The sequence below is a fragment of the Balaenoptera acutorostrata genome, chromosome 1, assembly GCF_949987535.1.
Source record: "Balaenoptera acutorostrata chromosome 1, mBalAcu1.1, whole genome shotgun sequence".
Classification (NCBI taxonomy): domain Eukaryota; kingdom Metazoa; phylum Chordata; class Mammalia; order Artiodactyla; family Balaenopteridae; genus Balaenoptera; species Balaenoptera acutorostrata.
In genome coordinates, this window is record NC_080064.1 from 43,498,913 (window position 1) to 43,526,282 (window position 27,370).

Genomic DNA, 27,370 nt, shown 5'->3' on the forward strand with positions numbered 1-27,370 from the left:
TGGCAGTTATACTGTTGAGTTCAGAAGGATCACTGATTTGACACTCAGCCTTTGTGGCTCAGAAAAACTTTGAAAGAAAACTTAAATTAACCAGATCTATAGTAACTGTGGTAGAATGCATGGCCTTATAGAGTCAGACCTGGATTGGAATCCTCTCTATCGCACTTATTATATGTGAGTCCGTGGGCAGGTTACATAAGCCTTTCTGAGCCTTTATTTTCTCAATTACAAAATGGATATAATAAAAGAACCTATATCATAAGATTGATGTGAGAATTAATTAATATTATATTTAAAGCACTAGCACAGTGTCTGGCATATAAGTGCTCAGCAAATATTAACAAAAAGCTAAAGTTTATGACACTGTTTGACATATAATAATATTCACTAAATGTACGTTGTGGTAATTATTACATAAGCTAATTTTCAAATTTGTTAATTCATAACAAGATACATAACTGTTAAGGAGACTGCATATTTAGGCTATCTCATTAGTGCATTAGTACATATAGTCTCTGAAAGCAAGCTATGTGGGATGCCAAATTTATAAGCAGAAGCAGACTAAAGGGAGTTATATATTATATTATAGATATTTAATCAGACATTGATATCAAGATGCAGTATCTCTGTGTTAGAGACATACCTATTACAAGAACCAAACAGGTCTAACCTCTTGGTCAGCAACACTTCTATTCTGGCTTTCTGGTTCTGGTTCTGGCCTTCCTACTGTAGTTCTATCACTTTTAATACTTTCTGATACTTAGTATAATTAGTCATAATTAGTATAATTACCTCTAGGCTGTTCCAGCTCTTAAAGATGATCTTGTATATATCTCTGTTCTGATACATGTCTGGTTTCTTTGAAGGAAGGCAGCCATCTTCCAGGATCTTGGAGAGACCCCAAATATCACTGTCCCCTTGTATACTGATTCAGTATATTTTCCTAAGGCTCTATCTGTAGTATACTGCTGCTCAAATGAGGCCCTCTGTAATGGGGAGGGGGAGATGAGGAAGTTATCTATGGCAACTTGAGGGATGAATGATAGGGAAGATTCCTCCATTATTGTGGGTCTGTGAATCCTCAGTGTTTCTGGTGGTGTAGCTTTCCAGTAGCATGATGACATTTTGGGCTATTGAGTGCTCACAAGGCATTAACTAGTGAAGGCTCTCTGGTACATTAAATACTATCAAGGTGGCTTAAGGAGTCTGTGCTCTCCCAAATAGAAAGGAGACTACAAGAATGGGTGTTATTGCTGTCATCAATACCTTGGGGTTAGCATTAGGATTAGCATAAGGATTATTAGAAATAATTTTTGATAGCATGTCTCGTTGTAACAGAAGCCACTGCCCTTGGCATTAATAAGATATAAGAAACCAACAAACCCAACCACCAAATTCAACAATCTTTGTTAATTCTGGAGCCCCTTAGGAGTAGAACATATCACCCCCAATCTCTCTGCTTCATGGGGGATTCTGTTTTCTTATCTAGCTGAAAAGATTTTAGCATCTGTTTTGTCAGTGATCCTTTCTTAAGGTGCTGGACCTTGTGGCTGGTGACATGTTTGTGCCAAGTTGCTAAAAAATACATTTGTTAGTAAGTTTGAGAACATTGGTAGCACAGCACCTGGTAGGAAGATTGCTGGAGTTGGGGTTATGTTGGCCCTACCTTTCTCTCATCAGTACCAGTATTCATCAAAAAACGAACAGACAGCAACAACAGCAGGAAAATAAAAAACAAAACAAAAAACCCCAAACAAAAACCCCTGCTATTCAGTGAATAGCATTGGCTTAGGCAGGTTTGCCTCAGATCAAGGTGTATCTGGAGATCACTTGCAGCTAGGACTCTGCCTCTCCTCTCTCCTCCTCTCAGCGTGTGTGCTTTAATCCTTCATGTAGAGGGCACAAGACCTGTGGCAACTGTACCTCACAGCTTCAAGAACAGATAGGAAAGAGCTCTTCCCTATCAGCTCAGTCCCAGTAGAAAAACTCCCTGTGAAAGGTTCTATCCTTCCTTGTCCCTGGGCTTGTGGGTCCTGTGATCGACCAGCTTGGTCAGATAACCACTCCTCAGCACTCACTGTGCCTGGGGGACTTAGTCACACCAGCTTCCCTTTGGCCCCACGTTGGAGCTGAGTGGGGAGAAAATGAGGACGAGGGCTCTGTTTCATTGTGGAAGAGGAGGAGGATTCGAGGCTAGCAGAGTGCAGGTATGGTCTGGGAGAATGCTTTGCAGGACAGCCATTCCAAATTGTACCTGCTGGGTCAAACTCTGCTACATTTTACACGTGTAATTTAACTGGGTAATTTACTTGATCTCCCTGGTGTCACTTTCATTTATAATATGTGCATAACTTTTACCATGCAACGTCTTGTGAGGCTTACTATGTATAAAGTGCATATCACATAGAGCAGGGGGTCCCCAACCCCCAGGTCACGGACTGGTACCCGACCATGGCCTGTTAGGAACCAGGCTGCACAGCAGGAGGTGAGCGGCGGGTGAGTGAGTGAAGCTTCATCTGTATTTACAGCTGCTCCCCATCACTCACATTCCACCTGACCTCCACCTCCTGTCAGATCAGTGGTGGCATTAGATTCTCATAGGAGCGCGAAACCTACTGTGAACTGCACATGCGAGAGATCTATGTTGAGCGCTCCTTATGAGAATCTAATGCCTGATGATCTGAGGTGGAGCTGAGGCGGTGATTCTAGCACTGGGGAGCGGCTGCAAATACAGATTATCATTAGCAGAGAGGTTTGACTGCACAGAGACCATAATACATTAGTTGCTTGCAGACTCATATGAAAACCCTATCAGTGAGTGGCAAGTGAAAACAAGCTCAGGGCTCCCACTGATTCTGCATTATGGTGAGTTGTATAATTATTTCATCATATACTACAATGTAATAATAATAGAAATAGGGACTTCCCTGGTGGTGCAGTGGTTAAGAATCCACCTGCCAATGCAGGAGACACAGGTTCGATCCCTGGTCTGGGAAGATCCCACATGCTGTGGAGCAACTAAGCCCATGAGCCACAGCTACTGAGCCTGTGCTCTAGAGCCCGCAAGCCACAACTACTGAAACCTGTGCACCTAGAACTCATGCTCCGCAACAGGAGAAGCCACCACAGTGAGAAGCCCATGTACCACACAACGAAGAGTAGCCCCCGCTCACCGCAACTAGAGGAAGCCCATGCACAGCAATGAAGACCCAATGCAGCCAAATAAATAAATAAATAGGTAGATAGATAAATTTATATATTTATTTAAAAATAAAGTGCACAATAAATGTAATGTGCTTGAATCATCCCGAAACCATCCCCCCCCCCACCCCCGTTCCGTGGAAAAATTGTCTTCCATGAAACCGGTGCCTGGTGCCCAAAAGGTTGCGGACGACTGACATAGAGGGTATCAATGAGTGAGAATCTGCTGCTGCTGCTGCTGCTGCTTTTGCTGTATCATTAACGTCACCATCATCCCTTTTCCCCAAGTCCTCATATTTGACAGTGTTATTTTTCTATAACACACCACTGAGAATGTTCATAAACCTTCAGTAGCTCTCCATTAACTATTGAATAAAGTTTAATTTCCTTAACTTCTCACTGTTTTTTTCTGACCCTCCAGGACCTGGTCCCCATACCTCCTTTTCAGCCTCATCTCTCCATCTCTCTCCACCTTCCTCTCCACACACTGTGCTTGGGCTATCAGTGTACTCTTCTGTGAAGACCTCATGTGTAAAGTTTTCCATACCTGTGCTTTTGCTGATGGTGTTCCCTTGGCTTGGAATGCCTTCTTTTTCCTACCTTCCCTCTCTTATCAGAATCCTTTTATTTAGTCCCAGATTGAACCTTGAGACCTGGTCACACTTTAGTATTGCCTTTCCCAATCTTTTCCATGGCAGGGAGCCTTCTGTAGTTCATAGCACTTTGTGCCTCTATGCACATAATTTATTTTTGCTCTATATTACAGTCGTTTATATGCTAGTCTTTTTTTTTTTTTTTTTTGGACATTTTAAAATAGTCTAGGCCAGTTATTTTATAGGATGTCCCACATTCCGGATTTGTCTGATTGTTTCCTAGTTATACTTGCTTTAATTATTTTCACTTATCTCTTTCAATGTTTTCTAACTTATAACCCTGTCTTACTCTTTTTCTATTTACTGTAATCTTATTTTTAAAAATGGAAGAGGGTCAAGGATGTTTCTTACCTTGTTTGAGTTGTATTCTAACTCTCATTGGGTATTTTCAAACCTAATTATTATTTTTGTGTATTGCCTTGACACTTTTGGAGGGAAGATAAGTATACGGTATGGTAAAAGGACTATTAAATGCTTAGGGAACGTTTTTGTTAACTGTGTTTTTATCAACTATATTGATAGTAAAGAACTCTTTTCAACCCTGCTTGATGTTGAGAATGTTTTATAAAATGTGAGTCCTCTTTATATTTGTAAGTAAGAAGACTCTCTTCAGTACTTCAATAATAATTTCTGAACATGAATTTCTATAGCTCAGTACTTTGCTTTTTTGTTTCATTTTTTTCTTTTTTGAAGAGAGTTTACTTTGATTTATCATTGTAATATTGTTACATTGATAAGGTAAGAATCAGTGAAAACAATGACATAGGCTATGTTAACAGCATGTACTGCAATGAGAAGGGTAAGGCAGATCTTTGTGTACAGACATGCAGATATCTCCAAGAAAGATTGAATTTATTTTTTCCAGCTTTATTGAGGTATAATTGACATATAACATTAAGTTTAAGTACAGTGTGATGATTTGATATACATATATATTGTGAAATGATTACCACAATAAGATTAATTAACACATCCATCATCACCTGTCATAGTTACCTTTTTTTTTTTGTAGTGAGAACTCACTCAGCCACTTTCAAGTATACAATACGTATTGTTAACTATAGTCACCATGCTGTACTTTAAATCCCCAGAACTTAGTTATCTTATAGCTGGAAGTTTGCCTATGGCTCAGTACAATGGATGTAGGACATCTATGGTTTAAAGTGGGACAGTTTTCTTTAAAACATAACCCCAGGGAATTCCCTGGTGGTGCAGTGGTTAGAACTCCAAGCTCTCACCACTGAAGGCCCAGGTTCGATCCCTGGTCGGGGAACTGAGATCCTGCATGCTGTGTGGCACGGCCAAAAAATTAAAAACAAGCAAACAAACAAGAAAACATAACCCCATGATATTGGCTTGTTTTACTTTGTCACATAGTGGAGTACAGAAAAATACCAGTTGTTGAGGTATTAAATATTTTTAAAACTTTAGTTATTTGAGGTTTTACTTTATTTTATTACACATGCCTAAGTTAATTCTAGAAATATTTACTGGATGTCAACGTGGGGCTTATTATGCAGAACATAGCCTTTGCTTGGCTCAGTCTAGTAGGGGAAGCATAAAGGATAAGCAACATTTTATTAATAAATATTTTTTGATTACCTAATGTATGCCAGACACTGTTCAGAAACATAAGTCAGATACAGTTTCTACCCCTTAAGGAATGTGCAGTCTGTGGGTGAATCAGACAAGTAACTAGCCATCATAGCACAAGATGGTGCATGCCACAACGAGGGAACACACAGGAGACTCTGGGGGTCCAGGGATGAGAATTCAAATCAGACGGAGGTAGGACACTTGATGAATGACAGTTGGCAAGGCAGAAAATCAGGGTCAAGGATATTCCAAGCTGAGGAACATTGGATGAGAAATCTCAGAGGCAAAAAATGTGACCCATTTGGGGAGTTGCAAGGAGATAAAGTTAAAGCAATGTTTCTCAAAACGTGGTCTTGTGTTTGCTTGAGTCAGAATCATCTGGGAGTGATTCTTAAATCCCCAGGTAATTTGTCACCTTCCAGGTGACTCTCAAACTTACTAAAATATGAGAAACATATTTTAGTTGAGAGTTAAGGGGTATGAAGGAGGAATGAAAATATCGTGTAATATATGCTACATTTAAGGTACACATAAAATTCTGGGATTAGTTTTACTTGTATAGACTACAAAACATTTTAAACCTCCTAATTCCTATCTTTAAGTGATGGTGGGGTGGGGATGGGGAGAAGGGAGGATTATTACTATAAATGTTGTCTCTTTATCCCTAGATGATTTTAAAAACAGTCTGTTTATCTTTTATTCATTGAATGTTTTTGTTTTTCTTTTAGTCCAAGGACAAAATGATGAGAGGCTCTCGCAGAGGATGTGTTAGACTCAGAGTGAGTATTTATTCATTTTTATGAAAACCAATTCCGACAGAAAGAAAAAAAATATTTTGACAGATTAATGGGAGTCTAAATTTAGGTTCGCTCCTTTACCTAATTGTTAGGGCAGGCAACTAAGGCTCAGAGAAAAAAAAAGACTTCTCCAGGGTAACTCCAGAACCAGGACTAGAACTTAGTTCCTTTGGCCCATGATTTAATGTTGTATCCATGACTTAATGCACCTACTGATTTTTTTTTTTTTTTTTTTTTTAAAGGATTTTCTTATTTATTTATTTATTTATTTATTTATTTTTGGCTGTGTTGGGTCTTCGGTTCGTGCGAGGGCTTTCTCCAGTTGCGGCAAGCGGGGGCCACTCTTCATCGCGGTGCGGGGACCGCTCTTCATCGCGGTGCGCGGGCCTTTCTCTATCGCGGCCCCTCCCGTCGCGGGGCACAGGCTCCAGACGCGCAGGCTCAGCAATTGTGGCTCACGGGCCCAGCTGCTCCGCGGCATGTGGGATCTTCCCAGACCAGGGCTCGAACCCGTGTCCCCTGCATTAGCAGGCAGATTCTCAACCACTGCGCCACCAGGGAAGCCCCCTACTGATTTTTTTTAACCTCTATTTTATATCCAGGGACAGGGGCTGGAAATTAAATGAGTTGTAGTGTTGGCAATAGCGCAAACAGTAGAAAAAAACTCTGAAAAATCCCCACTTTCAGCTGCTTAGTTCTTCCTGTTCAACACTATTTAATAATGGCTTTTGTAGCAGTGATGTCCAGTAGAAATATAATGTGAGCCACATATACATAATTTAAAATTTTTGTAGTAATCACATTTAAAAAGTAAAAAGCAGGTGAAATTAACTTTAATAATATATTTTGTTTATGCCAGTATATCCAGAATATTATTTAAACAGGTAATCAATACAAAAATTACTAGTGAGATATTTTACATTCTTTTTTTCATACTAAGTCTTTGGAATCCACTGTGTCTTTTGCACTTATGGCGCATCTTTGTTCAGATTAGCTGTACTTCAGGTGGCCTGTAGGCACGTGTAGCTAGGGGCTACCTTATTGGACAGTGCAGGCCTATAGCTTCAAGCTGCTTTCAGTCGCTTGTTCAGTTTCCACCGTTGTCCAAATAGCTAAAGACAAGAAAGAATGCAGCCTTGGGGATATAGTTTCTAGTACTCCCTTGTATCTAAAGAAGGGCCTACCTCTATCATAACTTGGTAAATCAGCTTCTAGTGGCCTTTTCTTCTTTCAGGCTCCTGTTGCTTTCTTTCTGCCATCTTTTTCCTGCACCCTTACTTTTGAAGATGTAAATGTAAATATTTGGTAAACATACGATTGCCTTTATTAGCAGTAGTTAGTTGGTAAAAATGGGAAATAACTCTGAGAAAAAACCCAAATTCGAATGGAAAAATTTTGGCACTGAGGAGTAAGTATGGTGAATTTACAGGATGGAAATGAGACAGGCTTGTTTTGAACAGATGGTGTATATGTGATAGCATAAAGATTTTTGAAAATTCAGCTTATTATACTGTTTACTGTTTTTTTTTCCTTTCCTTTGGTTTTGCTTTTGCCTTCTTGGTTTAATTGCTTTTCTACCCACTTGCCATTGACCTCAGTCACCACTCAGTCTGGTATGAACTGCTTTCTTGGCTTGAGATAGACTCAATGGTGAGACTTTGGCAGAGCTGCGGTGAGACAGCTCTTCAGTTGAATTCAATCTGGATTTGGGCTGCTGTCTCATTGTTACATTTAATGTGCTATTTTTTTCTTTTAAATATAGCTTAATTAATTATTAACCCTTGTGACTACCATCTAGGTTAAGAAATAGAATTTGGCCAGTTACCTCGGAAGTCTCTCTATGTGCCCCATTCAAATTACAGCCAACTCCCTGTCTCTTAAAGTAACCATTGTTCTTTTATAGGAATCACTTCTTGGATTTGCTTTCCTAAATTCTATATTTTATATTGCGCATTTAAAAAAACTTGATATCTTTTGTTTGCAATTTATGTATTGAAGAATCCAGACCCTTTGACCTGTAGGAGTTTTCCATTATGTAGATTTTATTGATTGCATACTGGTGCAATTCAGCGTGTTCCTCTGTCTCTGCTTTTCTTGCAAATTGGCAGGTGGATCCAGAGACTGGATCAGACTTAGGTTTGATCCCTTTGGCAAGACTATAGGCAGTGTTGTGTTCTTTTATCAGGAGACACATGATGTCTGGTTTTTGCTCTTTATTGATATTAGCAACTTTTTTTTTTTTTTTTTTTCCCGGCCGCGTTACACAGCTTGCAGGATCTCAGTTCCCCAACCAGGGATTGAACCTGGGCCATGGCAGTGAAAGCGCCGAGTCCTAACCGCTAGGCCACCAGGGAGCTCCCAGATATTACCAACTATTGATGCTCAGTAGCTAGATCCATTTGGGGGCTGCAAAATTATGATATTTTATCATTTTGTTTTAATTTTTATCAGAAATAATTATATAAGGAAACATTTCTCTTCATCTATTATTTAATTACCCAATGGTACAGTTCAAATAGACAGGATAAATAAATGCTCGATTATTTCCTTTTACTTGCTCAATGTTCAAGATAATGAATTGACTTAAAACAATACATATATATATATATATATATATATATATCTCCTAAAGAATTGAAAGCACAGCCTTGAACAGATATTTGTATACACATGTGCTTTTCATAGAAGCATTACTCACAATAGCCTAGAGGTGGAAGCAGCCCAGTGTCCATATGATGGATAAATGGATAAACAAAATGTGGTATATACATACAGTGGAATACTGTTTAGTCTTAAAAAGGAGGAAGGAAATTCTGACACATGCTATAACATGGATGAACTTTAAGGACATTATGCTGTGTGAAATAAGCCAGTCACAAAAAGACAAATATTGTCTGATTCTACATATATGAGGTACCTAGAGTTGTCAAATTCATGGAAACAGAAAGTAGAATGGTGGCTTTCAGGGGCTGAGGCAAGTAGGATTAGGGATTTCTTGCTTAATGGGTACAGAATTTCAGTTTGAGAAGATGAAAAAATTCTGGAGATGGATGGTTAGGATGGCTGCACAACAATGTGAATGTATTTAATGGTACTAAGCTGAACACTTAAAAATGGTAAATTTTATGTTATGTGTACTTTACCACAATTAAAAAACTCCCACCACTTATTATCTACAGTTCTGTAGATCGGACATCTCAGAAAGATTCTCTCCTTGTTGAAATCAAGATATTGGCCAGGCTGGGCTCTTATCTGGAGGCTCTGAGGAAGACTCCAAGGCGAGAGTCTGCTTCTAGGCTTATTCAGGTTGTTGGCAGATTTCACTTCCTTGTGGTTACAGGACTGAGGTCCTCATTTTCTTGCTGGCTGTCAGCTTGAGATCTGCTCTCAACTTCTAGAGGCTGCACGTACTCCTTGTCATGTGGCCCCTCCATCTTCAAGTCAGCATGGTGCATAGAATCCTTCTAGTGCTTTAAACCTCTCTGACTTCTCATTTCTGCTACCAGCTGCAGAAAACACTGTGCTTTTAAAAGACCTCACATGATTAGAATAGGTTACACCCACCAGATAATCTTTTTGCCATGTATCACTTCAGTGATTACTCATCCTGTACATAATCACTGCAGTAACATCTCATCATATTCATAGTTTCCACTCACACTCAAAGGGGAGGAGAGAACACAGGGGCAAGGGTCATTTGGGGGGTGGGTATTTTAGAATTCTACCACACAGCATGACAAAGAAGAACTAGACATACCTGTGTTTGAATCTTGTTTTTGCTCCTTGCTTTGTTGATTGGAAGAGAGAAGCTATCTGTAAGCCTCCTGAGCTTGACTTTTCTCTCCTTTAAATTGGGGATTATAATACCCTTGCAGAATTTTGTGAGGATTAGGCACTTGACACATAGATGGAAGCTGTAAATTAGTAGTGTTCGTGTGTGTGTGTGTGTGTGTGTGTGTGTGTGTGTGTGTGTGTGTGTGTTTAAGAGGCTCTGTGGTATTTTCAAGAAGTAGAACTGCCATTTGGCTTCCTATTTAGGAAACATCTGGAGAGTCTGTTTGCAATATAGGTTCTCAAGTCCCACTTTCTAGAGATATACTGTTTTAGAACTGGGTCTGAAACCTTTATTTTTAAACAGATTGTCCACGTGATTGTGTTGTACAGCCAAAATTGGGACCACTAGTGTAGTAGAATCAGAGAGACCTGGAGCTGAATCTCACTCAGCTTACACTCCTTACTGACTCTGTGCCTTTGGGCAAATTTCTTAACCTCTATGAAAATAACATATAACTTGCAGGGTTGTGAGGTTTAGCAATTATGCATGTACAGAGTTTGGCACATAGTGTATATCCAATATATGATAACTGCTATGGATGATGATGATGATGATGACAATGGTGGTGATAGATAATGCACCTATCATCTAGATTCCAGATGAGCTCAATGAGCTGTCATTGACCTGTACCACAGATCTCTCCCCGCCTCTTCATCCATCCCATCCTGTGTTCCAACCACACTGTACTTCTTCATGTTTCCTCATTGCTTCTGACATATTTTTCTTATGTCAGGAATGTTCTGTGCCCTTATCTGGTGAGCTCATCTTTTAAGAGACTTTTCAAATGGTGTTTCTTCATGAAGCGTTCCTGATCCACATCCTTCTAACAGATTTGGTTCTCTTCCATTTGTCAGTTATATCCATGATAGTACTTTTACATGGTATTACATGTTAAGTAGTCTTTTTTCCCCAGTCAATAGTGAGTTCCCATCCACTGTCATAAGTGCCTGGTACATTGTAAGTAGGTACTCAAAAAATGCTTATTGTTAATTTCATGTGTTTATAAAAATAAGGAATACATTTTGGGGAATTTGCCTCTACTATAGTTTGCATACAAAAGAAGTATGGAAGTTATGTTAAACACAGCATGAGCCAGTGGTATGGATGTGTTTTCTTTAAAAAAAAAAAAAAGAAGCAAAATACCCATGTGGGGGCTTCCCTGGTGGCGCAGTGGTTGAGAATCTGCCTGCCAATGCAGGGGACATGGGTTCGAGCCCTGGTCTGGGAAGATCCCACATGCCGCGGAGCAACTAGGCCCATGAGCCACAACTACTGAGCCTGCGCGTCTGGAGCCTGTGCTCCGCAACAAGAGAGGCCGCGATAGTGAGAGGCCCGCGCACCGCGATGAAGAGTGGCCCCCGCTTGCCGCAACTAGAGAAAGCCCTCGCACAGAAACGAAGACCCAACACACCAAAAATAAATAAATGAATAAATAATTTAAAAAAAAAATACCCATGTGGTTTTAGGCTACATGAAAGAAGATTAGGAAGAGGAACTAGCAGTTATTGAGGAAGCTCTTTGGATCAGTTACTGTGCTGGCTGATTTTCATTGACATTCCCATGATAATCCTCTCAGGCTAACGGTGTTATTTCATTTGATGAATGAGGAGACTGAGACTCATGTTACATTTAGTAACTTACCAAAGTCACACAGTTAGTAAATGGTGAATCTGGGATTGAACTTGGGTCTGTCTCATTCCAAAACCATGTACAGTCCTTAATGTGACCAGGCTCCTCTTCTTCTGTTTTTTTTTTTGTTTGTTTTTTTTGGTCGTATCATGAGGCATGAGAGATCTTAGTTCCCCGACCAGGGATCAAACCCGTGCCACCTGCCGTGGAAGTGCGGAGTCTTAACCACTGGATCACCAGGGAAGTCCCTGGGCTCCTGTTCTTCTTGCCTAGAAGAGTCAGTGCAGATGCTCCAACTTGATGCAAGGACATGTAAAACCAGTGGAGGAAAACTATTTCCTTCCCCTCTACATTCTTTGACTGTATTGGTGGCAAAGTGTGGCCACTAGATGGTGCCCTTGCCTTGATGGAAAAGTAGAATATTGGTTGAGTCCTGGGGTCTGATTTTTTCTGTCCTGAGACTCACCAAAAGCAAAACATCGACATTTCCAGGTAAAATCTGAAAAATGGAGAAGTAGTAGCATTAAAGAGGCAGCGTGTGGTAGAGACAAGAACAGACCAAAAATGAAATGGAATTCAAATCTGGATTCTACCACTTACTAGCTTTGTGACTTCAGGCAACTCATCTATTCAGTTCTGAGTCCTATTTCCTTCAGCTCTGGAATGGCCTCATGTCATTTACTCATATAATTATGAATATCAAATTAACTGATACATTAAAAAGTATGGGACTTCCTGGTGGTCCAGTGGGTAAGACTCCATGCTCCCAATGCAGGGGGCCTGGGTTTGATCCCTGGACTGGGAACTAGATCCCACATGCATGCCACAACTAAGAGCCCACATGCCTCAACTAGAAGATCCCGCATGCAGCAACTGACCTGGCATGGCCAAAAACAAAAAAGTATCCAAACACAATGTTTGGGACTTAGGTTCTTTTATTTTTTCTTTTTTGCATTTATAATAAGGGACTTAGGTTCTTAATGAATGGTGGTTACTGTTGTAATTAATAATTCCCGGTGAGAGGAACCAAGATGGTGGAGTAGAAGGATGTGCTCTCACTCCCTCTTATGAGAACACCAGAGTCACAACTAGCTGCTGGACAGTCATTGACAGGAAGATGCTGGAACTCACCAAAAAAGATACCCCACATCCAAGGACAAAGGAGAAGCCACAATGAGATGCTAGGAGGGGCGCAATCACAGTAAAATCAAATTCCATAACTGCTGGCTGGGTGACTCACAGACTGGAGAACACTTATACCACAGAAGTCCACCCACTGGAGTGAAGGTTCTGAGCCCCACATCATGCTTCCCAACCTGGGGATCTGGCAACGGGAGGAGGAATTCCTAGAGAATCAGCCTTTGAAGCCTACTGGGATTTGATTGCAGGACTTCGACAGGACTGGGGGAAACAGAGACTCCGCTCTTGGAGGGCACACACAAAGTAGTGTGAGCATCAGGACCCAGGGAAAGGAGCAGTAACCCCAGGGGAGACTGAACCAGACCTACCTGCTAGTGTTGGAGGGTCTCCTGCAGAGGCGGGGAGTGGCTGTGGCTCACCGTGGGGACAGGACACTGGCAGCAGAAGTTCTGGGAAGTACTCCTTGGCCTGAGCCCTCCCAGAGTCTGTCATTAGCCCCACCAAAGAGCCCAGGTAGGCTCCAGTGTTGGGTTGCCTCAGGCAAAACAACCAACAGGCAGGGAACCCAGCCCCACCCATCAACAGTCAAGAGGATTAAAGTTTTTACTGAGCTCTGCCCACCAGAGTAACAGTCAGCTCTACCCACCGCCATCCCTCCCATCAGGAAACTTACACAAGCCTCTTAGATAGCCTAATCCACCAGAGGGCAGACAGCAGAAGGAAGAAGAACTACAGTCCTGCAGCCTGTAGAACAAAAACCACATTCACAGAAACATAGACAAGATGAAAAGGCAGAGGGCTATTTACCAGATGAAGGAACAAGATAAAACCCCAGAAAAACAACTAAATAAAGTGGAGATAGGCAACCTTCCAGAAAAAGAATTGAGAATAATGATAGTGAAGATGGTCCAGGACTGCAGAAAAAGAATGGAGGCAAAGATCAAGAAGATGCAAGAAATGTTTAACAAAGACCTAGAAGAATTAAAGAACAAACAGAGATGAACAATACAATAACTGAAATGAAAAATACACTAGAAGGAATCAACAGCAGAATATCTGAGGCAGAAGAACAGATAAGTGACCTGGAAGACAGAATGGTGGAATTCACTGCTGCGGAACAGAATAAAGAAAAAAGAATGAAAAGAAATGAAGATACCCTAAGAGACCTCTGGGACAACATTAAACACAACAACATGCGCATTATAGGAGTCCCAGAAGGAGAAGAGAGAGAGAAAGGACCTGAGAAAATATTTGACGAGATTATAGTCGAAAATATCCCTAACATGGGAAAGGAAATAGCCACCCAAGTCCAGGAAGCACAGCGAGTCCCATACAGGATAAAGCCAGGGAGAAACACGCCGAGACACATAGTAATCAAATTGGCAAAAATTAAAGACAAAGAAAAATTTTTGAAAGCAGCAAGGGAAAAATGACAAATAATATACAAGGGAACTCCCATAAGGTTAACAGCTGATTTCTCAGCAGAAACTCTACAAGACAGAAGGGAGTGGCATGATATACTTAAAATGATGAAAGGGAAGAACCTACAACCAAGATTACTCTACCCAGCAAGGATCTCATTCACATTCGATGGAGAAATCAAACGCTTTACAGACAAGCAAAAGCTAAGAGAATTCAGCACCACCAAACCAGCTCTACAACAAATGCTAAAGGAACTTCTCTAGGTGGAAAACACAAGAGAAGAAAAGGACCTACAAAAACAAACCCAAAACAATTAAGAAAATGGTCATAGGAACATACATATCGATAATTACCTTAAATATGAATGGATTAAATGCTCCAACCAAAAGACACAGGCTTGCTGAATGGATACAAAAACAAGACCCATATATATGCTGTCTACAAGAGACCCACTTCAGACCTAGGGACACATACAGGCTGAAAGTGAGGGGATGGAAAAAGATATTCCATGCAAATGGAAATCAAAAGAAAGCTGGAGTGGCAATACTCATATCAAATAAAATAAACTTTAAAATAAAGAATGTTACAAGAGACAAGGAAGGACACTACATAATGATCCAGGGATCAATCCAAGAAGAAGATATAACAATTATAAATATATATGCACCAAACGTAGGAGCACCTCAATACATAAGGCAACTGCTAACAGCTATAAAAGAGGAAATCGACAGTAACACAATAATAGTGGGGGACTTTAACACCTCACTTACACCAATGGACAGATCATCCAAACAGAAAATTAATAAGGAAACACAAGCTTTAAATGATACAATAGAGCAGATAGATTTAATTGATATTTATAGGACAATCCATCCAAAAACAGCAGATTACACTTTCTTCTCAAGTGCACACGGAACATTCTCCAGGATAGATCACATCTTGGGTCACAAATCAAGCCTCAGTAAATTTAAGAAAGTTGAAATCATATCAAGCATCTTTTCTGACCACAACGCTATGAGATTAGAAATGAATTACAGGGAAAGAAACGTAAAAAAACATAAACACCTGGAGGCTAAACAATACGTTACTAAATAACCAAGAGATCACTGAAGAAATCAAAGAGGAAATCAAAAAATACCTACAAACAAATGACAATGAAAACACGACGATATAAAATCTATGGGATGCAGCAAAAGCAGTTCTAAAAGGGAAGTTTATAGCTATACAAGCCTACCTCAAGAAACAAGAAAAATCTCAAATAATCAATCTAACCTTACACCAAAAAGAACTAGAGAAAGAAGGACAAACAAAACCCAAATATAGCAGAAGGAAAGAAATCATAAGATCGGAGCAGAAATAAATGAAATAGAAACAAAGAAAAGAATAGCAAAGATCAATAAAACTAAAAGCTGGTTCTTTGAGAAGGTAAAGAAAATTGATAAACCATTAGCCAGACTCATCAAGAAAAAGAGGGAGAAGACTCAAATCAATAAAATTAGAAATGAAAGAGGAGAAGTTACAACAGACACCACAGAAACGTAGAAATACACAGCATCCTAAGAGACTACTACAAGCAACTCTATGCCAATAAAATGGACAACCTGGAAGAAATGGATAAATTCTTTGAAAGGTATAACCTTCCAAGACTGAATCAGGAAGAAACAGAAAATATGAACAGACCAATCACAAGTAATGAAATTGAAACTGTGATTAAAAATCTTCCAACAAAGTCCAGGACCAGAAGGCTTCACAGGTGAATTCTATCAAACATTTAGAGAAGAGCTAACACCCATCCTTCTCAAACTCTTCCCAAAAATTGCAGAGGAAGGAATACTCCCAAACTCATTCTATGAGGCCACCATCACCCTGATACCAAAACTAGACAAAGGTACTACAAAAAAATAAAATTACAGGCCAATATCACTGATGAATATAGAGGCAAAAATCCTCAGAAAAATACTAGCAAACAGAATCTAACAACACATTAAAAGGATCATACACCATGATCAAGTGGGATTTATCCCAAGGATGCAAGGATTCTTCAATATACGCAAATCAATCAATGTGATACACCATATTAACAAATTGAAGAATAAAAACCATATGATCACCTCAACAGATGCAGAAAAAGCTTTTGACAAAATTCAGCACCCATTTATGATAAAAACTCTCCAGAAAGTGGGCATAGAGGGAACTTACCTCAACATAATAAAGGCCGTATATGACAAACCCACAGCAAACATCCTTCTCAATGGTGAAAAACTGAAAGCATTTCCCCTAAGATCAGGAACAAGATGAGAATGTCCACTCTCACCACTATTATTCCTCATAGTTTTGGAAGTCCTAGCCACGGCAGTCAGAGAAGAAAAAGAAATAAAAGGAATCCAAATTGGAAAAGAAGAAGTAAAACTGTCACTGTTTGCAGGTGACGTGATACTATACATAGAGAATCCTAAAACTGCCACCAGAAAACTACTAGAGCTAATCAATGAATTTGGTAAAGTTGCAGGATACAAAATTAATACACAGAAATCTCTTGCATTCCTATACACTAATGATGAAAAATCTGGAAGAGAAATTAAGGAAACACTCCCATTTACCACTGTAACAAAAAGAATAAAATACCTAGGAATAAACCTACCTAGGGAGACAAAAGACCTGTATGCAGAAAACTATAAGACACTGATGAAAGAAATTAAAGATGATACCAACAGATGGAGAGATATACCATGTTCTTGGATTGGAAGAATCAATATTGTGAAAATGACTCTACTACCCAAAGCAATCTACAGATTCAATGCAATCCCTATCAAATTACCAATGGCATTTTTTACGGAGCTAGAACAAATCATCTTAAAATTTGTATGGAGACACAAAAGACCCCGAATAGCCAAAGCAGTCTTGAGGGAAAAAAACGGACCTGGAGGAATCAGACTCCCTGACTTCAGACTATACTACAAAGCTACAGTGATCAAGACAATATGGTACTGACAGAAAAACAGAAACGTAGATCAATGGAACAAGATAGAAAGCCCAGAGATAAACCCTCGCACCTATGGTCAACTAATCTATGACAAAGGAGGCAAGGATATACAATGAAGAAAAGACAGTCTCTTCAATAAGTGGTGCTGGGAAAACTGGACAGCTACATGTAAAAGAATGAAATTAGAACACTCCCTAACACCATACACAAAAATAAACTCAAAATGGATTTGAGACCTAAATGTAAGACTGGACACTATAAAACTCTTAGAGGAAAACACAGGAAGAACACTCTTTGACATAAATCACAGCAAGATCTTTTTTGATCCACCTCCTAGAGTAATGGAAATAAAAACAAAAATAAACAAATGGGACCTAATGAAACTTCAAAGCTTTTGCACAGCAAAGGAAACCATAAACAAGACGAAAAGACCACCCTCAGAATGGGAGAAAATATTTGCAAATGAATCATCGGACAAAGGATTAATCTCCAAAATATATAAACAGCTCATTCAGCTCAATATTAAAGAAACAAACAACCCAATCCAAAAATGGGCAGAAGACCTAAATAGACATTTCTCCAAAGAAGACATACAGATGGCCAAGAAGTACATGAAAAGCTGCTCAACATCACTAATTATTAGAGAAATGCAAATCAAAACTACAGTGAGGTGTCACCTCACACCAGTTAGAATGGGCATCATCAGAAAATCTACAAACAACAAATGCTGGAGAGGGTGTGGAGAAAAGGGAACCCTCTTGCACTGTTGGTGGCAATGTAAATTGATACAGCCACTATGGAGAACAGTATGGAGGTTCCTTAAAAAACTAAAAATAGAATTACCATATGATCCAGCAATCCCACAACTAGGCATATACCCAGAGAAAACCATAATTCAAAAAGACACATGCACCCCGATGTTCACTGCAGCACTGTTTACAATAGCCACGTCATGGAAGCAACCTAAATGCCCATCGACAGATGAATGGATAAAGAAGATGTGGTACATATATACAATGGAATATTACTCAGCCATAAAAAGGAACGAAATTGAGTCATTTGTGGAGACGTGGATGGGTCTAGAGACTGTCATACAGAGTGAAGTAAGTCAGGAGGAGGAAAACAAATAACGTATATTAACGCATGTTTGTGGAACCTAGAATAATGGTACAGATGAACTGGTTTTCAGGGCAGAAGTTGAGACACAGATGTAGAGAACAAACGTATGGACACCAAGGGGGAGAAAGCTGTGTGGGGTGGTGGTGGTGGTGTGATGAATTGGGTGCTTGGGATTGACATGTATACACTGATGTGTATAAAATTGATGACTAATAAGAACCTACTGTATAGAAAAATAAAATTAAATTAAAAATTAAAAAAAAAATTCCTATTGGTAAGATGAATCTCAGATCTTGAAGAATTCTACAGGGCCTTAGGAATTGCCCTAGTAATCCCTAAATATATTGCAAGTTTTCGAAAACTATTAATCCATATGTGACTTAAAGTAACTCGTTTTTTATCCAGTGCATGAAACTGAGTACTCCATATATCAATTGTGCAGGTCATCAGAGTTGACTGATTCCCTGAGGGGTATGTCATCTGTATTCTCTTCTTTTAGTCCATCACAAGAGAGGTCAGCAGTGTACCATGATAGATTATTAATAGTTTCAGCACTGACTTCTTCCAGGGCTTTATTTCAATGATTCTGCATTATTTTTTCATATGTTAACATCTCTGGCATTAGGATACATTTTATAATCATTGATGTCTTAGAATGGATACAATTAGGTATTTCTAGGTTAATGTGTAACCTTAAGAATGTCTTTCCCCCTCATCCTCTTAGACCTGCATCCTTTTGTCAATTGTTTTATCATTTCATTATGAAAAAATACTTTATTGATTTATGCCTTTTTTGTTAATTCAGTAGCCTTTGTGGAAGCATCATCTCTTCTCTGTGAATTTGACCCTGAAAATGTCCTTTCTTGGGCAAGATGTAAACATCTGTTTAATCTCTGTGGTTGGTACATAGATGTCATTAGTGCTATATTTTCTGAATGTTTATAATACTTTATGACTATAAATTAAAAAATTTTAAAGTTATGAAAAAAGGTATTCCAGGAAAATATTAGCCAGAAGAAAGCTAGGAAATAGTATTAATATCAGAAATAATAGACTTCGAGTCTTGCCTGGATTGATTTCAGAAAGTAAACCTAAATTTCATTCCAGGAATTGTATAACCTTGCAAGTTCTGCAGCTTCTAAATAAAAATCCCTGGGAATCTAATAATGAAGTGTTGGTGGTAAATAAATAAATTAATAAATAATAGACTTTAAGAAAAAAAATTACAATTGTATGGAAAAAGAGAATGCCCCAAACCCAGTGTCACATACATAACATTCTTTGACAGCAATGGAATAAATCAGAAATCCTTTAACAAAACAGTAGCCACATGCCACCTCACACACATACTTGTAAATAATTCATTGGTAAATGTAGAAATTATAATGGAAATTATGAAATATTTAAACCTGAATGATAATGAAGGTACACATGTTAAAACTGCATCTAAGGCAGTCTATGATTTATAATCTTAAATGAATATATTATAAAACAGATTGAAAATTAATGAGCTAAGCATTACATTCAAAAAATTAGAAAAAGAAAAAAGTAATGATAAAGAAAGTAGAAAGAGAAAATAAAGGGAATTTTTAGGCCTGAGTCCCTTATTAATGTAGATGTCAAAATCTTGAGCAAAATACAGTAAACCATACCCAGTAATGTGTAAGCAAAAAAGTATTATGACCAAACAGAGTTTATTCTAGCAATACTAGGATGCTAATTTTATAATTAATTAAGATAATTTACCATAGTAATAGACTAAAAAGGAAAATTACATAACCATCTGAATTAATGCAGAAAAAGCAGTGAATAAAATGAAACATGCATTCAAGATCAAACGAGCTAGGAATAGAAGAGAACATTCTTAACCTGATAAGGAGTATTTGCTAAAATGCTCCAGTGTTCTTAATAGTGAAATAGTAGAAGCATTCTCTTTAGAATCAGTAGCAAGACAGAGGTGCCTGCTTTTGCTGTTTCTTTTTTTGTTTTTTAACTGAAGTATAGTTGATTCACAATATTATGTTAGTTTCAGGTACACAGCATAGTGATTCAGTATTTTTTTTTTTCACTGTATTTTATTTTTATAAGAGATAGATAGACTGACACCAAGCATTGTACATGGATGACCACAACAAAAGCAACAATGATTGCAATTACCAAACATGAAACACACTTATACTATGTCATAATATTGACATTCAGTCCAGTAATCCTCCACTGTAACAGCTCCTTTACTTTGCAGTGAAACTTGATTTGTATATTCTTTTCCTCTGAGTCCTTGTGGGATTTTTTTTTTTTTTAATTCAGACAGAAAGTCACAAAAATTATACTCATCCTCATCAGTTCACTCAGTCCCATGTAATTAATTTCTTTTTTTTCATCTTGATCTTTTGTTAGCACTTTTATGAGTTCATCAGTTTTTCATTAGAGTTCTGAAAATGCTTATTCATTCAGTTCAGCAGTACAGTCAGTTACCAGAAACCTGTACTTGTCAGAGTCTTTTCCATGAATTTCTTGAAGATGAAACTCTTTTATAGGAACATATTTGCAAAAGCATCAGAGTACACCCAGAACTGTCTGTAAATGACAAAAGACTTAAAAATGACCATGGTTAAAGATTTGATGAAAGTTCATAATAATGCAGTTGACAAGAAAATTAGTTATTTCTGAGATATACATTTTAAAGTAATAACTAGGATTATTACTTATAACATTATACCAGAACATATAAGATTTTTAGACGTTTCCTGTAATGTCTGAAACATTTATATTAACATATTTCCATACATATTTCCATACAAATACAAATATAAGATTTTTAGAAATTTCATGTAATGTCTGAAACATTTATATTAACATATTTCCATACATATTTCCATACAAATACAAATATAAGATTTTTAGAAATTTCATGTAATGTCTGAAACATTTATATTAACATATTTCCATACATATTTCCATACAAATACAAATATAAGATTTTTAGAAATTTCATGTAATGTCTGAAACATTTATATTAACATATTTCCATACATATTTCCATACAAATACAAATATAAGATTTTTAGAAATTTCATGTAATGTCTGAAACATTTATATTAACATATTTCCATACATATTTCCATACAAATACAAATATAAGATTTTTAGAAATTTCATGTAATGTCTGAAACATTTATATTAACATATTTCCATACAAATAACCCAATGAAAGTTTAGTATTAGTTGTTTTGTTTGTTTTTTTTATACTGCAGGTTCTTATTAGGCATCAGTTTTATACACATCAGTGTATACATGTCAATCCCAATCGCCCAATTCAGCACATCACCATCCCCACCTCATCGCAGTTTTCCCCCCTTGGTGTCCATATGTCCATTCTCTACATCTGTGTCTCAACTTCTGCCCTGCAAACTGGCTCATCTGTACCATTTTTCTACGTTCCACATACATGCATTAACATACGATATTTGTTTTTCTCTTTCTGACTTACTTCACTCTGTATGACAGTCTCTAGATCCATCCATGTCTCAACAAATGACTCAATTTCGTTCCTTTTTATGGCTGAATAATATTCCATCGTATATATGTACCACAACTTCTTTATCCATTCGTCTGTTGATGGGCATTTAGGTTGCTTCCATGACCTGGCTATTGTAAATAGTGCTGCAATGAACATTCGGGTGCACGTGTCTTTTTGAATTACGGTTTTCTCTGGGTATATGCCCAGTAGTGGGATTGCTGGGTCATATGGTAATTCTATTTTTAGTTTTTTAAGGAACCTCCATACTGTTCTCCATAGTGGCTGTATCAATTTACATTCCCACCAACAGTGCAAGAGGGTTCCCTTTTCTCCACACCCTCTCCAGCATTTGTTGTTTGTAGATTTTCTGATGATGCCCATTCTAACAGGAGTGAGGTGATACCTCATTGTAGTTTTGATTTGCATTTCTCTAATAATTAGTGATGTTGAGCATCTTTTCATGTGCTTCGTGGCCGTCTGTATGTCTTCTTTGGAGAAATGTCTATTTAGGTCTTCTGCCCATTTTTGGATTGGGGTGTTTGTTTCTTTGATATTGAGCTGAATGAGCTGTTTATATATTTTGGAGATTAATCCTTTGTCCGTTGATTCATTTGCAAATATTTTCTCCCATTCTGAGGGTTGTCTTTTCGTCTTGTTTATGGTTTCCTTTGCTGTGCAAAAGCTTTGAAGTTTCATTAGGTCCCACTTGTTTATTTTTGTTTTTATTTCCATTACTCTAGGAGGTGGATCGAAAAAGATCTTGCTGTGATTTATGTCAAAGAGTGTTCTTCCTATGTTTTCCTCTAAGAGTTTTATAGTGGCCAGTCTTATATTTAGGTCTCTAATCCATTTTGAGTTTATTTTTGTGTATGGTGTTAGGGAGTATTCTAATTTCATTCTTTTACATGTGGCTGTCCAGTTTTCCCAGCACCACTTATTGAAGAGACTGTCTTTTCTCCATTGTATATCTTTGCCTCCTTTGTCATAGATTAGTTGACCATAGGTGCGTGGGTTAATCTCTGGGCTTTCTATCTTGTTCCATTGATCTATGTTTCTGTTTTTGTGCCAGTACCATATTGTCTTGATTACTGTAGCTTTGTAGTATAGTCTGAAGTCAGGGAGTCTGATTCCTCCAGCTCCATTTTTTTGCCTCAAGACTGCTTTGGCTATTCGGGGTCTTTTGTGTCTCCATACAAATTTTAAGATGATTTGTTCTAGCTCCGTAAAAAATGCCATTGGTAATTTGATAGGGATTGCATTGAATCTGTAGATTGCTTTGGGTAGTATACTCATTTTCACAATGTTGATTCTTCCAATCCAAGAACATGGTATATCTCTCCATCTGTTGGTATCATCTTTAATTTCTTTCATCAGTGTCTTATAGTTTTCTGCATACAGGTCTTTTGTCTCCTTAGGTAGGTTTATTCCTAGGTATTTTATTCTTTTTGTTGCAATGGTAAATGGGAGTGTTTCCATAATTTCTCTTTCAGATTTTTCATCATTAGTGTATAGGAATGCAAGAGATTTCTGTGCATTAATTTTGTAACCTGCAACTTTACCATATTCATTAATTAGCTCTAGCAGTTTTCTGGTGGCAGTTTTAGGATTCTCTATGTATAGTATCATGTCATCCGCAAACAGTGACAGTTTTACTTCTTCTTTTCCAATTTGTATTCCTTTTATTTCTTTTTCTTCTCTGATTGCCGTGGCTAGGACTTCCAGAACTATGTTGAATAATAGTGGTGAGAGTGGACATCCTTGTCTCGTTCCTGATCTTAGAGGAAATGCTTTCAGTTTTTCACCATTGAGAATGATGTTTGCTGTGGGTTTGTCATATATGGCCTTTATTATGTTGAGGTAGGTTCCCTCTATGCCCACTTTCTGGAGAGTTTTTATCAGAAATGGGTGTTGAATTTTGTCAAAAGCTTTTTCTGCATCTATTGAGATGATCATATGGTTTTTCTTCTTCAATTTGTTAATATGGTGTATCACATTGATTGATTTGCGTATATTGAAGAATCCTTGCATCCCTGGGATAAATCCCACTTGATCGTGGTGTATGATCCTTTTAATGTGTTGTTGGATTCTGTTTGCTAGTATTTTGTTGAGGATTTTTGCATCTATATTCATCAGTGATATTGGTCTGTAATTTTCTTTTTTTGTAGTGTCTTTGTCTGGTTTTGGTATCAGGGTGATGGTGGCCTCATAGAATGAGTTTGGGAGAGTTCCTTCCTCTGCAATTTTTTGGAAGAGTTTGAGAAGGATGGGTGTTAGCTCTTCTCTAAATGTTTGATAGAATTCACCTGTGAAGCCATCTGGTCCTGGACTTTTGTTTGTTGGAAGATTTTTAATCACAGTTTCAATTTCATTACTTGTGATTGGTCTGTTGATATTTTCTGTTTCTTCCTGATTCAGTCTTGGAAGGTTATACCTTTCTAAGAATTTGTCCATTTCTTCCAGGTTGTCCATTTTATTGGCATAAAGTTGCTTGTAGTAGTCTCTTAGGATGTTTTGTATTTCTGCGGTGTCTGTTGTAACTTCTCCTTTTTCATTTCTGATTTTATTGATTTGAGTCCTCTCCCTCTTTTTCTTGATGAGTCTGGCTAATGGCTTATCAATTTTGTTTATCTTCTCAAAGAACCAACTTTTAGTTTTATTGATCTTTGCTATTGTTTTCTTTGTTTCTATTTCATTTATTTCTGCTCTGATCTTTATGATTTCTTTCCTTCTGCTAACTTTGGGTTTTGTTTGTTCTTCTTTCTCTAGTTTCTTTAGGTGTAAAGTTAGATTGTTTACTTGAGATTTTTCTTGTTTCTTTAGGTAGGCTTGTATAGCTATAAACTTCCCTCTTAGAACCGCTTTTGCTGCATCCCATAGGTTTTGGGTCGTCGTGTTTTCATTGTCATTTGTCTCTAGGTATTTTTTTATTTCCTGTTTGATTTCTTCAGTGATCTCTTGGTTATTTAGTAACGTATTGTTTAGCCTCCATGTGTTTGTCTTTTTTACGTTTTTTTCCCTGTAATTCATTTCTAATCTCATAGCGTTGTGGTCAGAAAAGATGCTTGATATGATTTCAATTTTCTTAAATTTACTGAGGCTTGATTTGTGACCCAAGATGTGATCTATCCTGGAGAATGTTCCATGTGCACTTGAGAAGAACGTGTAATCTGCCGTTTTTGGATGGAATGTCCTATATATATCAATTAAATCTATCTGATCTATTGTGTCATTTAAAGCTTCTGTTTCCTTATTTATTTTCATTTTGGATGATCTGTCCATTGGTGTAAGTGAGGTGTTAAAGTCCCCCACTATTATTGTGTTACTGTCGATTTCCTCTTTTATAGCTGTTAGCAGTTGCCTTATGTATTGAGGTGCTCCTATGTTGGGTGCATATATATTTATAATTGTTATATCTTCTTCTTGGATTGATCCCTGGATCATTATGTAGTGTCCTTCCTTGTCTCTTGTAACATTCTTTATTTTAAAGTCTATTTTATCTGATATGAGTATAGCTACTCCAGCTTTCTTTTGATTTCCATTTGCATGGAATATCTTTTTCCATCCCCTCACTTTCAGTCTGCATGTGTCCCTAGGTCTGAAGTGGGTCTCTTGTAGACAGCATATATATGGGTCTTGTTTTTGTATCCATTCAGCAAGCCTGTGTCTTTTGGTTGGAGCATTTAATCCATTCATATTTAAGGTAATTATCGATATGTATGTTCCTATGACCATTTTCTTAATTGTTTTGGGTTTGTTTTTGTAGGTCCTTTTCTTCTCTTGTGTTTCCCACTTAGAGAAGTTCCTTTAGCATTTGTTGTAGAGCTGGTTTGGTGGTGCTGAATTCTCTTAGCTTTTGCTTGTCTGTAAAGCTTTTGATTTCTCCATCAAATCTAAATGAGATCCTTGCTGGGTAGAGTAATCTTGGTTGTAGGTTCTTCCCTTTCATCACTTTAAGTATTTCATGCCACTCCCTTCTGGCTTGCAGAGTTTCTGCTGAGAAATCAGCTGTTAACCTTATGGGGGTTCCCTTGTATGTTATTTGTTGTTTTTCCCTTGCTGCTTCCAATAATTTTTCTTTGTCTTTAATTTTTGCCACTTTGATTACTATGTGTCTCGGCATGTTTCTCCTTGGGTTTATTCTGTATGGGACTCTCTGCGCTTCCTGGACTTGGGTGGCTATTTCCTTTCCCATGTTAGGGAAGTTTTCGATTATAATCTCTTCAAATATTTTCTCTGGTCCTTTCTCTCTCTCTTCTCCTTCTGGGACCCCTATAATGCGAATGTTGTTGCGTTTAATGTTGTCCCAGAGGTCTCTTAGGCTGTCTTCATTTCTTTTTATTCTTTTTTCTTTAGTCTGTTCCGCAGCAGTGAATTCCACCATTCTGTCTTCCAGGTCACTTATCCGTTCTTCTGCCTCAGTTATTCTGCTATTGATTCCTTCTAGTGTAGTTTTCATTTCAGTTATTGTATTGGTCATCTCTGTTTGTTTGTTCTTTAATTCTTCTAGGTCTTTGTTAATCATTTCTTGCATCTTCTCAATCTTTGCCTCCATTCTTATTCCGAGGTCCTGGATCATCTTCACTATCATTATTCTGAATTCTTTTTCTGGAAGGTTGCCTATCTCCACTTCATTTAGTTGTTTTTCTGGGGTTTTTTCTTGTTCCTTCATCTGGTACATAGCCCTCTGCCTTTTCATCTTCTCTTTCTTTCTGTAACTGTGGTTTTTGGTCCACAGGCTGCAGGATTGTAGTTTTTCTTGCTTCTGTTGTCTGCCCTCTGGTGGTTGAGGCTATCTAAGAGGCTTGATGGGAGGCTCTGGTGGTGGGTAGAGATGACTGTTGCTGTGGGGGTCAGAGCTCAGTAAAACCTTAATCCACTTGACTGTTGATGGGTGGGGCTGGGTTCCCTCCCTGTTGCTGTGGTGATCAGAGCCCAGTAAAACCTTAATCCACTTGACTGTTGATGGGTGGGGCTGGGTTCCCTCCCTGTTGGTTGTTTTGCCTGAGGCAACCCAACACTGGAGCCTACCCGTGCTCTTTGGTGGGGTTAATGGCAGACTCTGGGAGGGCTCACGCCAAGGAGAACTTCCCAGGACCTCTGCTGCCAGTGTCCTTATCCCCACGGTGAAACAGAGCCACCACTCGCCTCTGCAGGAGACCCCCCAACACCAGCAGGTACGTCTGGTTCAGTCTCCCCCAGGGTCACTGCTCCTTCCCCTGGGTCCCGATGCACACATTACTTTGTGTGTGCCCTCCAAGAGTGGGGTCTCTGTTTCCCCCAGTCCTGTCACAGTCCTGCAATCAATTCCCACTAGACTTCAAAGTCTGATTCTCTAGGAATTCCTCCTCCCTTTGCCGGACCCCCAGGTTGGGAAGCCTGAGGTGGGGCTCAGAACCTTCACTCCAGTGGGTGGACTTCTGTGGTATAAGTGTTCGCCAGTCTGTGAGTCACCCACCCAGCAGTTATGGGATTTGA

General features: G+C 38.4%; 1 protein-coding gene across 4 annotated transcripts in view; it reads left to right on the forward strand.

Moving 5' to 3' along the window:
* OSBPL9 (oxysterol binding protein like 9) overlaps positions 1-27,370 on the forward strand; it is a 164,779-nt gene that overhangs the window by 18,793 nt on the left and 118,616 nt on the right. For all 4 annotated transcript variants that reach the window (XM_007164473.2, XM_007164472.3, XM_007164470.2 and 1 more), the window contains exon 2: positions 6,179-6,229. In XM_007164473.2, coding sequence (XP_007164535.2) covers positions 6,179-6,229 — 51 coding nt within the window. The remainder of the gene's footprint in view (positions 1-6,178; positions 6,230-27,370) is intronic.